A 12,058-nucleotide genomic window follows, 5' to 3' on the forward strand; every position below is an offset into this window, starting at 1 on the left:
TTTTATCTAGGAATTAGTTTTCCTTGTGGCCATTTTCTGAAGAATTCGATTTTCCTTGAAAATATCTTCATTATGATTGCCAACCACAAATCCATACGACAAAAGCCCATGAAGAGAAGTGGGCCAACCCCAAATCAATCCGACAAAAACCAAACCAAAAGAAAACAAAACAAGCAACCTAAACACTGTTGAAAAATTCAATGTGTACAGCTAAATAATAGGACACGTGCTTAAAACATATTAAAATATAAATAAAAAGAAGAAGGGTAATTTAGACATTCCCGCTCCATCTTTTGATGAATAATTATGATAACCTCCTGTGTTTTAAAAGTGATGAAAAATGCACCCCTTGACATTAGATCTTTACCAATCTATCAATGTAAAATGACCTATATGCCCTCACCTTTAACTTCTAGCCAATTTTATTCTCACATTCAAACTTAAAATTTGTACCCACTTCAATCTATGACCCTCATTGAGCAAGTCATATGAAGACCATATTAATTAGTAACCAAGTTTGGGCTAGGCAATTATTTGGTGAAAGTTCAACTCGATTAATTTCAAAAACTTACGAAAATTTGATATAAAGGATAAGTCAAAAATGGGTTTTTTTTTTTTTTTTTTTTTTTTTTTTGAGATGGGGTGGGGGGTAGAGGAATAAGAGTAAAAAAACATCGATTATATCAGAAAGAAATTAACAAGTTTTTGAAATAATCAATGATTTTTTTTTTTTTTTTTTTATGGATCATTTTTTGTTAATTTTTGCGAAAATTTGATGAATATGATTATTATGGCTAAAGAAAATGGAGAAAAAAAAATTATACTTGAGGTTAAGACAAGGTTGATAACAATGAATCAGATAAGGTTAATTAAAAATTATTTTTTTAAGAAAAATACATGATTTTCGATTAAAATTTAATGATAAAGGCTCTTAAATTATTTTTTATTAATCTATGATAAAAGATCAAAGTCAAGGGACTATGTCATCAGCTTAAAAACATATTGGCCTCAAACATTAATGAGAGAGACTGTCTAAATCATTCAAAAGTAAGGAAAATAAAGAAGAAAACAAAAATTAAGAAAAATGGGTAACCCCACTAATTAATACCTCAACCACACATGAAAGGTGAGTGGGGGGAGATTAGTGGGTTGGGAAGGTTCACATCCCCTTATCCTTCCCAACTGCATCCCCCACCCAACGTGATTGAATAAAAAGTGATGGAAGTCAAGACAAATATATCTTTCTCAAAGGTTAAGAGAATATGCCAAGCGGACGGTTCATAGGGACTGACTCTTCTCCTCCACCACTATCTTTTTATCTTTTTATTCAAATTTTTCGCCAATTGTGTCGCTTTCTATGACACATATCTCATTCAAATCACAACCTACTAATATATCTCATTCAATAAAGTAATAAAAAAGGTTATATAATCCTCATATGTTATGTTGTTTTTAAGCATAGAGGAGGATGGTGCACCTGCATTAATGGGCCATCACTTCATCTATTAGATTTTATTATAGTTCAAATCTTAAATACAAGGGATGGTATTAATTGTTTTGTTTGGATTGAGAGAAATGAAGAGAAAATAAGAGAAAATAAATGAGTTTCTCTTCATTTTTCTTGTTTGGATTGTTAAGTGAGGGATAGATAAAAAAAGAAACGTAGAGAAGAGAAGAATGGTGAATTTTCTTTCTCTAAAAAAATGAAGAAAAGATGAGAAAAATGAAGAGAAATCTTTATAAAATATTTTATAATTTCAACTCTGTCCCTAGATCTTTTTAAAGACATTTTAAATTTTCAAATTTATCCCAATGTCTCTTTTGTAATCCAAATAGGGAGGAGAGAAGCTGAGTTTCTCTTCTCTCCACTTCTCTCAACTCAAATAAAATGTTCGAGAAAGACCGTAAAGATGAAGATTTTGTGATGGATGAGTTAAAAGAAGAGAGCAACTATTGGCATATCAACTTTACTTATTACACCCCAATTAAAAATAAAGAAAATAAGAATTTTTTCGAAAATATGTGCTACTTATGTCTAAATTTCAGTTTCGATATACTGTTCATTTTAATTCCCAAAATATGCTTGTCTAGTGAATTTGACACTTTTATAATCAACTATATCATCTATTTTGAAGAACCTAATTAGTGAAAGCACATATTAATTAGCTTTTCAATAACAGATGACATAGTTGAAGATAGAGTGGAATGAAGGAACTTGTTTCGTTTACCCAACCTCAAATCTTAGATTAGGCATTGTTATTGTTTTTGTCATCATAAGAAATATATATCTTTTAAGGAAAACTTACTTCAAGGACCCCTATGGAGGGATTTCTTTCTACTTAGTCCCTAAATTTTGGGTGATAGCTTTATAATCCATTTAGTAAACTTTTTATTTCTTAATGGTCCCTCATTTTTGTCGAGCTTACCACTTTTTATTTATTGTTAATTCAACTATTTTTTTAAAATGTCTAACTCGGCGTAGGTAAATCCCACTTGTTTTCATGTTTCGAGTTTTTTCAACTAAAATACAAGCAAAGACCACTTAAAACCCTGACATAACGACTTGTCTAGATGATTTCAAACCAAAATAACCATCCTTAATCGATTTTCATTTAAAAACGAAGTAAAAAAAATTGAAAAAAATCTATTTTTTTTATATACGTCTTCAAAATACTTGAAAATGACTTATTTCTTAGAGTCTTTGAACTTGATTGGGATGCTGAAAATCCAAATTTTTAGATGAAAATGATGAGTTAGAATGGTTAGGACACATTCAACATTTCAATCGTAAAAAATGTGATGAGTCAGGTTCAGGACTGATTAGAAAGAAAAGATTTACTAAATAAACTATTAAGAGAAGCCCTAAAACTTAGGGACTAATTAGAAGGAAGTCCCTCCATTAGGATCTTTTAAGTAATTTTTCCATCCTTTGATCTTCTAAAAGGTTGGATACTCTATTATTAGAGTACTTTCTAGGTCTAACTCCATAAATATTAATATTTCGTGGCCCAAATTGGTGGTAGACCAATAATTGGGAACCTGGACATGTAGTGCTAAAATATGTTTTCCTTTTAACTAAATTAGCTCGTAATAGTAAAGGATTTGGTTTTAATTTTCTATTACTACTTCTATCCCAGTGTAGATGCCACTACACCAACCACCATATGGGTTTGGCATGTCACATATACACTACCGAAATGCCATCCATGTGCCACAAAGATGTTGTCACAATTAGTCGCAATCTAGAACGGTGTCCCATTCCTATACCAACATATGGTATCTACATACATGACACGTTTCAATTAGAGATTAAACACATTAGATTGCGTGCAATGTAGAAAACGGCCAAAATGTGTCATGTAGACATCAGGTCACCTCACCTAATCCTTGATTCTTAAATGAGTTGTGCTGGAGTGATTGTGCAAATTGCGTTTTACATTGTGTTGATGTGGAGGTGTACACAGAACCATAGATTTTTTCACTCATATCTCAAGATTTAAACATCTATGATTTTGTATGCACCTCGACATCAGTATAGTGTGAAACGCAATATCTTGCACAGGCACTTCAGGATTTTTCTTTTCCTTCTTAATAGTTATGATACCCCTTCCAAATGCCTCAAGAAGTATACAACACAAGAGGGGTTGTGCCATGCAACACCTTACCATTTAACATCATAGACAGCTTGCAATGCTCCAAGATTGAGTCTTGTCTTGGCAATCTACGGTCTTAAGGACAATGAGAGTCAACTGCACTAAGGAAATGTCCTCGTAGAAAAATCTATTTGTCCATATCTACCTATAAATAAGGAATCGATGATAGAAGATAAATGAGGATGAACAATTGGTCCTCACATTAACTACAACGTGGCATGACGATACCCCTAATATAGTTATATTTGACGAGTATTTTCATTATTTCACTCCAAATCTATATATAGAAATTTGGTTTCACAAACAAGAATGATTTTTTAACACTCCCATACTCTCTTAACATGGTATGTGCTAGAACCATTGATTTTTTCTCGGGATACATAATTACACAAATTTATGGAGATGTGTAATTATGTATCCCAAAGAAATCTATAGGCCTAACACATGCCACAACAAGAGAGTATGTGGGAGTATGCTAGATGGGGGAGTAAAAATATCACGGCTCTTTCACAATATCTATCATTCATGTCCTCCTTTTGCTTTTACCATGTAATTTTGAGAAATTTTTGGCTCACACAATGTCACATAATCTCATATGAACAATTGCAGGAAGCCTTTGAATGTCGTTTTCTTAAATTGGGAATGACTTAAATATATGCAATTTCGTGTGATTGGTTAATCTGAGATTTTTTGATATTTCAAATTAATATTTCTATGAAACAAAAAATTCTATAAAATTTTTTGTCGTATTTTAAAGTATGATGGGTAAACATTTGAACAATAACTATGGATGATGGAACCGACTCAAGATTTGTATCTATCAACCAACGGTTGTGATTCATTTTAATCAAAATATCAACGATATCCAATATAAAAAGGTCATTGGTCACATAATCCTCAAAACTCCTTAAGAAGCATAGTATATATTTCCCCAAAATCCCCATTAAACCAACAACAAACACAAAACCCTCAATTTCCAAACATTTTCTCCCATCTTTCTTTCCTTCCTTCTTGGGTAACCTAACACCAACACTTTCTATGCGACAACCAACACAGACCAAACCAAAATAAGCCAAGTCTCTCTCTCTCTCTCTCTCTCCATTGATTCATCCATCCAAAATTCCTTCGAAGAAAACCACAGATGTCTCGCAGCTGCTCTAACTGCGGCCATAACGGCCACAACTCTCGCACCTGCGCCGACTCCAACATCTCTGCTGGCGCCGCCGCCGCCGCCTCCACTGGTGGCTTCATGCTCTTCGGCGTCCGAGTCACTGAAGGTTCGATCCGAAAGAGCGTCAGCATGAACAATCTCTCTCAGTACGATCAATCTCAAGATTCCAACCCCGATCTCACCGCCGACTACGATTCCGATGATGTCGTACACGCTTCCGCCGGAAATCGCGAACGCAAGAGAGGTGAGTGTCAGATCTTCGATCTCTCCCTCTCTCTCTATCTTTCCCTCTCTAAAAATATATATTTTAGAAAAAAAATTTTGTTTTTTTTTTTTTTTTTGTTGTTAATTAGGGGTCCCATGGACGGAAGAAGAACATAGGCTTTTCTTGCTAGGGTTACAGAAAGTCGGAAAAGGAGATTGGAGAGGAATTTCTAGAAACTTCGTGAAGACTCGAACGCCTACACAGGTCGCAAGCCATGCACAGAAATACTTTCTCCGCAAAAACAATTTCAATAGGAGACGTCGTAGATCTAGTCTCTTCGACATCACGACTGAAGAAGAAAATTTTCAGTCTCAATCTCAATTCAATTTAGGATTCTCAGTTCCAGGTTTTGGATTAACGATCGGTTCTAGTTCTGTAAATCGATCTGAAAATATAGGAGATCAAGCAACGAATTTCTCTTCGAAGATCGTACGACCGATTCCTGTATTTCCGGTTCCACCAGCTTCGAGTATGGCAGATCTAAACTTGAATCAGAAATCTACGGTTACAGATCAATCGATTTTGTCTTTGAAGCTCTCTACTTCATCTGATCAACAACAACAACAACAACAACAGACATCGAGACACTCTGGTTTTGAGGCGATTTCGAGTTTTAGTAGTAATGGAGATGTGGATTCAAATGGTGGAAGTATAATTAGTGTTGCTTGAAGATGAAGATCTGATTAATTAATAGTTATTATTAATTATCTTGTAAATTTGGAAGGTCTGTTAGAATTTATTAGAGAAATTAAACTCAAAATTAGCTGATTTCTTCTTCTTGTAAAAACTGGTAATTTTGTGTTCGGTTATTTGTGACGAAGGAAAGGAAAAAACAGCAGATGTAGTACTGTTTTTTTAGGTGTTTGTTTGTGTGTTTTTGGGTTTTTCATTTTTATTTTTATTTCTGTGATGGAGATTTTGGACCCATTTAGATTTTGGGGACATTTACTTCTTGTCGTCTTAGTGACAGATCATATTCTGTCTAGGGGTGCAACTTGGTCCTTTTGGGTCGGAACAAGTTGCTATTTGTTCGATTCTGAGCTTAGAAAATAGAAAACAGAATCTTATATAATAAATAAATAAATAAATAAATTTATTCAGTTCTTATGAATTATTTTAAGAGTTAGTATATATATTAATGATTTATTATATAATTTTATTTATTTATTTATTTTATTAAAAATATGTCGTTTCTAATTAAGTTCATACGATATTGACAATTCATGGATCCTAATCAAATTGACTTTAGTTTTAGTTTGGGATGGTTTGATTCTATTGATATTTTGGTTTGGTTCTGATTCTTATTTAGTGGAATCGATCTATGTTCGTTTCGTTCCGATTTAATCACAAATTGGAATGAGTTGCACTCTTAATTTTGTTTACATTGGATTATTGGACTCTCTATCAGCTGGACTTGGATGTCCATTGAGTTAACTCATATGATCCTGTAAATTGATTTGTGAGTCGGATGAAAAAAGTAAGATGATTTTGGGGACATTTAATTCTGTCCCATTTAGATTACTGTTAAATTTCGGGCCCATTTAGATTTTGGAGACATTTACTTCGGTCGGCTTATCGAGAGGTCGTATTCTGTCTGGGGTGCAACTTGGTCCTGTTCAAATTGAGAATTGAATCAAATCGATAGTTTTGCGTTGGTTTGGAACAAGTTGCGATTCAATTAGGGCTGTCAATGGATGTTTATCGATTCGGATACAGTAATATCCGAATTCGAATCCAAAATTTTTATTTGATATTCGAATTCGACAAATGTTCTAAAACTCTATCCGAATTCGAATCTGATTATCCTATCGGATGATATCCGATTATAATTTGAATAATTTGAAAAAAAAAAATACACACACACACAAATTTTCCTTATCCTACTGATTTTTCATTATTTAAAAAGTCCTATTATATATTATATTATTTATATAAAAAATAAATTAAATAAAATAATATATATTATATATTATTTTGAATCAGATATTATTGGATTCGAAATGTTATTATCCGAATCCGTATCTGATAAGGATTCAAATATATAAAATTATGTGAATTCAATATTTGAATTTTTGACTATCCATTGACACCTATAGAAAACCGAATCTTATATAATAAACAAATAAATTTATTCAATTCTTATGAATTATTTTAAGAGTTAGTACATAAATTAATGATTTATTATATAATTGTGTTTATTAAAAATATGTCGTTTCCAATTAAGTTCATAGGATATTGGCAATTCGTGGAATCGAACCAAATCGACTTTCGTTTGATTTAGGTTGGTTTCGATTTGGGTTCGGTTCGATTCTCTTAACATTTCGGTTCGGTTTTAATTCTTATTTAATGGAATCGATCTATGTTGGTTTGATTCCGATTTAGTCACAAATCGAAATGACTTGCACCCCTGATTTTGTCCTTGTTGAACTTTCCATCGACTGGACTCAGATGCTCATTAAGTTAACTCAGATGATCCTACAAATTGACTCACGAGTCAAATGAAAAAAGTAAGAACGATTTGAACAAAAATAGCACTGGTTGTAACTTGTACCCTATATCCATTTATTTTGGTTTATTTTTAATTTATTATTTTTTAAAAATCTTTTATCTTAATCTTATTAGCATGGTTTTAAAACTCGGGTTGACGTCTCATATTGTTCATGGATGAGACCGAGTTGTCTTGAACGAGTCGATTTGTATTGGATGAGAAAATTATTTAATTCATTTTATAATTATTTATTCCTATATAAATGTAAAATCATATTTTATTTAGATAATAAGTATTTAAATTTAAAAATCAAGAGTTTTATATAAAGATTTTGTTGACGTTGAAAATGGTGGATTGAGGTGATGATCAATAAATTAAAAAAAAGGTTTATCATAGAGATTAGTTAAAGAGCATGAAGATGAGGTTATATATATTAAAATTAATTTATCCTTTAATTCATGGATAATAATTTTGCTACAGCGACAGCCATGAAACGTACTGAAATTTTCAACAAAATACGCTGAAAATCCAATTTTGATCTTTTGACCTTTCGAAGCCTTTACTCTTCACGTTCAAGGGTCATGCCTTGAAATCCAAAACACGTATGTCCATGATTTTGTGCTATATAATCTCATTGTATGAGATATTTAATAAATGATAATTAACATGGTAATACAAACATTAAATATATAGACATGCAACAAAAATAATTAAAAATATTTACACAACATAGTATTTTAACCCGGGGGGGGGGGGGTATCTGAATTTACGTTCGACTAGTGGGACTTGGGTGAGTCAGAGCCTGGACTAAGGTATATGGATCCCTCCTCCTCCCCCGGGCACATGCAACACTCACACATCACACGTACCAGGTAAATGAGAGTACACCCTCGTGGGTGACCTCGAGGAACCACTGCTCATACTGAGTATCGAACACAATCTACGGACTAGTATTTCAGTATCTTAATTATCATTGAGACGCTTAGTTTTTTAGGAGATTTCAAGTTTAATTAGTGTTGGTTGAAGAAGAATGTCTCCTTAATTATTTTCTCGTAAATGGAAGTTTGATACAAGTTAGAGACATAAAATTAGGTTGTTAAACTTGTTATTTCGTTGTTTAATTATGTGTTTGGCTTTTTGTAGTCAAGAGACCCCAAAAAAAAGAAAAGAAGCAAATGCAGGACTGTTTGTTGGTATTTGTTTGGTGCTTTTTGGGATTTTTTTTTTTTTTTTTGTTGGCTTGGTTTTTGGTTTTCTGTGATGAGATTTTGGGCACATTTTTTTTTTCTCTTATTGAGAGGTGTATAGTGTACACACACACACACACACGTTGAAAACGACTTCTATTGTACGAGCTATGGAGCCAACTCGACTCAGAAGTCCATCAAGTTGACTCAGATGATTTATGAGTTGAATCATTTGAGTCAAATAAAAAATATCAAGGGTTATGTAGATACATACCCCCTTGACATTGGTTGTCTCAATTGCTCATTTATTTTATTTTATCTTATGTTTTTTCCCTCCCTTGTTTAATTGCTTTTCGCTACCCTCCTATCTTCCCAATTTTTCATTCTAAAATTGAAATTAGCCAAATTTTAATCTTAATCTGAGTGTAACTTTTTATTTGAGTATCCAATTTGGTATTAAAGTCGTGCTAAAGTAACATTGAAATTGACATCGTTGGGGACATTGGTGTGCATAAAACCCTAGATACTTTTCACTCGTATCTTAATGAAAAGCATCTATGATTTTATGGGTCCCTTTCAGCAAACAAACATTTTGGCAAACATTTTGGTAAAACATTTTTCAAAACATGGGTTAGAGGTTTGGAATGGGCTGATTTTTGGTGATGATGATCTCCTCACCGTAGAGATCATCCTCACCAAAAATCAGCCCATTCCAAAACCTCTAACCCATATTTTGAAAAATGTTTTGCCAAAATGTTTGTCAAAATGTTTGTTGCTGAACATTTCCCTGATTTTATAAACACATCCACATCAACAATGTATGAAACAATGTCAATTTCAATGTTACTGCAGCGTTTTCCTTGCCAAATATTTTTCAAAACATGGGTTAGAAGCTTTGGAATGAGCTGATTTTTTGTGAGGATGATCTTTACGGTGAAGAGATCGGCCTCTCCAAAAATCAGCTCATTTTGAAATTTCTAACCCTAGTTTACAAATTGAAGAATCGTGGACCGTCCAATTTTTGTAAATTACTTTTGATGGGACTAGAAGTTTTGGAATAGGCTGATTTTTGGTGATGATGATCTCATCATAGAGATCATCTTCATAAAAAATCAGCTCATTCCAAAGCTTCTAACCCATGTTTTGAAAAATGTTTGACAAACTTTAGGGCTGCTGAACCGCTCCCATATATATATAGGGGTGGATCAAGGGACATATGTAAAAACAATGGTTGTTCAAAATATGGGTAGAGGTTGGATTGAGTTGATTTTTTGTGAGGATGTTCTCTATGATAAAAAGATCATCCTCACAAAAATCATCTCAATCTGAAACTTGTAAGTCCATCAAAAGTGATTTACAAATTATTGGTAAAAAATCAACGGTCCACATTCTAAATTACTTTTGATGAGGTTAGAAGTTTTAGATTGGACTGATTTTTTTTTTAAAGATGATATTCTCATCATAAAGATCATCCCTACAAAAAATCAGATCAATCCAAAACCTCTAACCCATATTTCGAATTTTTATATATTATTAAATTGTTTTTACATATGTCCCATGATCCATCCCCATATATATATATATATATATATAGGGGGCGGTTCGTGGGACGTCCCGTAAACCAACTGAGAAACAGATGATTGAGAGTCGTTGGATATGATGAAAACAATGGTTCAGATCGCATGGGACGTCAAATCATTTTTTTTATAACAAATGTAACGAATTTCAAATACCTCCTTCTATTTTATTTTAATTTTTTTAAAACCCTCTTCTCTCTCTCTCTCACTGCTGTCTCACTGTGTAACACGAAACCCTCACATTCTCTCTCTCTCTCTCTCTCACTGTGTAATACGAATGACGAAGCCCTCTAATTAATTTATTTTAATTATTATTTTTTAAAAACCTTCTTCTCTCTTACTGTCTCACTGTGTAACACGAATGACGAAGCCCTCTCATTCCTCATTCTCTTCTCTACTTATCTCTTTCAATCTTTATCCTCTATTCCCTCTATCAAACAATATTCCATTCACGGTTCCTCTCCATCCAAACAAAATACCTCACTTCATGGACAATGTTATCATGTAAAAAGTGAACACGCGTATGTTAATATTTTTTTTTTTTATTTTTTTTTTTTTTATAAGTGTAAAAATATATTAAAGAGAAATTTGATGTCCCCGTTACATAAACACTTGACTTCACTACCTGAAATTATCTCTTGGTGGACCTGAATAGAAGAAATACCCAGCATATACTCAAACACAATGGTTAGAAATCCCCAATAAAGCTGAATTTGTTGTATCGTCAGTAGGGGGCTCAAGCTTGCTTAATCAAAGAACAAAGTTGCCAACATTTCAGATTATATAAGTGGGGACCCAATAGAGAGAGAGAGAGAGAGAGAGAGAGAGAGAGAGGAATGAGAGGGCTTCATCGATTTGTGTTACACAGTGAGACACTGAGAGAGAGAAGAGGGTTTTAAAAAAATTAAAATAAAATAGAAGGACGTATTTGAAATTCGTTACATTTATTATAAAAGAAATGATTTGATGTCCCATGCGATCTGAACCATTGTTTTCATCATATCCAACGACTCTCAACCATCTGTTTCTCAGCTGGTTTATGGGACGTCCCACGAACCGCCCCCATATATATATATATATATATATATATGGGTGGCGTTAGGAGGCCCTAAACAGAGTCAAATATTGTGTCAAACATTTTTCAAAACATGGGTTAGAAGTTTCGGAATTGACTGATTTTTAGTGAGGATGATCTCTATGATAAGGAGACCATCCTCACCAAAAATTAGATCGTTCTAAAACTTCTAACCCTAACAAAAGTAATTTACAAAAATCGGACGATCCACACTTCTTCAACTTGTAAATTAGGGTTAGAAGTTTTGTGAAGATACATTTAATAGTGAAGTCAAAATATTCAAAATACGTACACACACACATACATAATAGAATTATAATTTTCTAACACCCCTAGCGTTACATGTTCTAAAACCATAGATTTGTTTTCTCGAGATACACAACTGCTCATATTCATGGGGATGTAGAGTTGTATATCCTGAGGATAAAAAATCTATGGTTCTAGCACATTCTACATCAGGGGCGTTAGAAAATCACGACTCTACATAATACTATCAAAATGGACATTCAAATAAAAAAGTTATGATTAAATCTTCAAAAAAATATAAATATGCCATTTTCTATTTATTACTCACCATCACAAATCGTGAGAATGGATTGCAATCTCTAATGAAAAAATTTAAGTTAAAAAAAAGTTTTAATC

The 12,058-nt window shown here is 32.9% G+C and overlaps 1 protein-coding gene across 1 annotated transcript; it reads left to right on the plus strand.

The window, feature by feature from the left end:
* The first annotated feature begins 4,559 nt into the window (after nucleotides 1-4,559).
* On the plus strand, nucleotides 4,560-5,947 carry LOC147405682 (transcription factor MYB1R1-like). The gene is made up of 2 exons (XM_086433483.1): nucleotides 4,560-5,068; nucleotides 5,178-5,947. The coding sequence occupies exons 1-2, from the start codon at nucleotides 4,795-4,797 to the stop codon at nucleotides 5,756-5,758; spliced, it is 855 nt and encodes a 284-aa protein (XP_086289609.1). The 5' UTR covers nucleotides 4,560-4,794; the 3' UTR covers nucleotides 5,759-5,947.
* Nucleotides 5,948-12,058: the final 6,111 nt, after the last annotated feature.

Source organism: Akebia trifoliata, chromosome 3 (genome assembly GCF_017979445.1).
Source record: "Akebia trifoliata isolate Shusen 1 chromosome 3, ASM1797944v1, whole genome shotgun sequence".
NCBI classification, from domain to species: Eukaryota; Viridiplantae; Streptophyta; class Magnoliopsida; order Ranunculales; family Lardizabalaceae; genus Akebia; species Akebia trifoliata.

Bases quoted from the DNA above. Each gene is read 5' to 3' on its own strand.
- LOC147405682 (XM_086433483.1), top strand. From the start codon at position 4,795: ATGTCTCGCAGCTGCTCTAACTGCGGCCATAACGGCCACAACTCTCGC. The intron at 5,069-5,177 runs GTGAGTGTCAGA...GTTGTTAATTAG, and splicing joins AAATCGCGAACGCAAGAGAG to GGGTCCCATGGACGGAAGAA.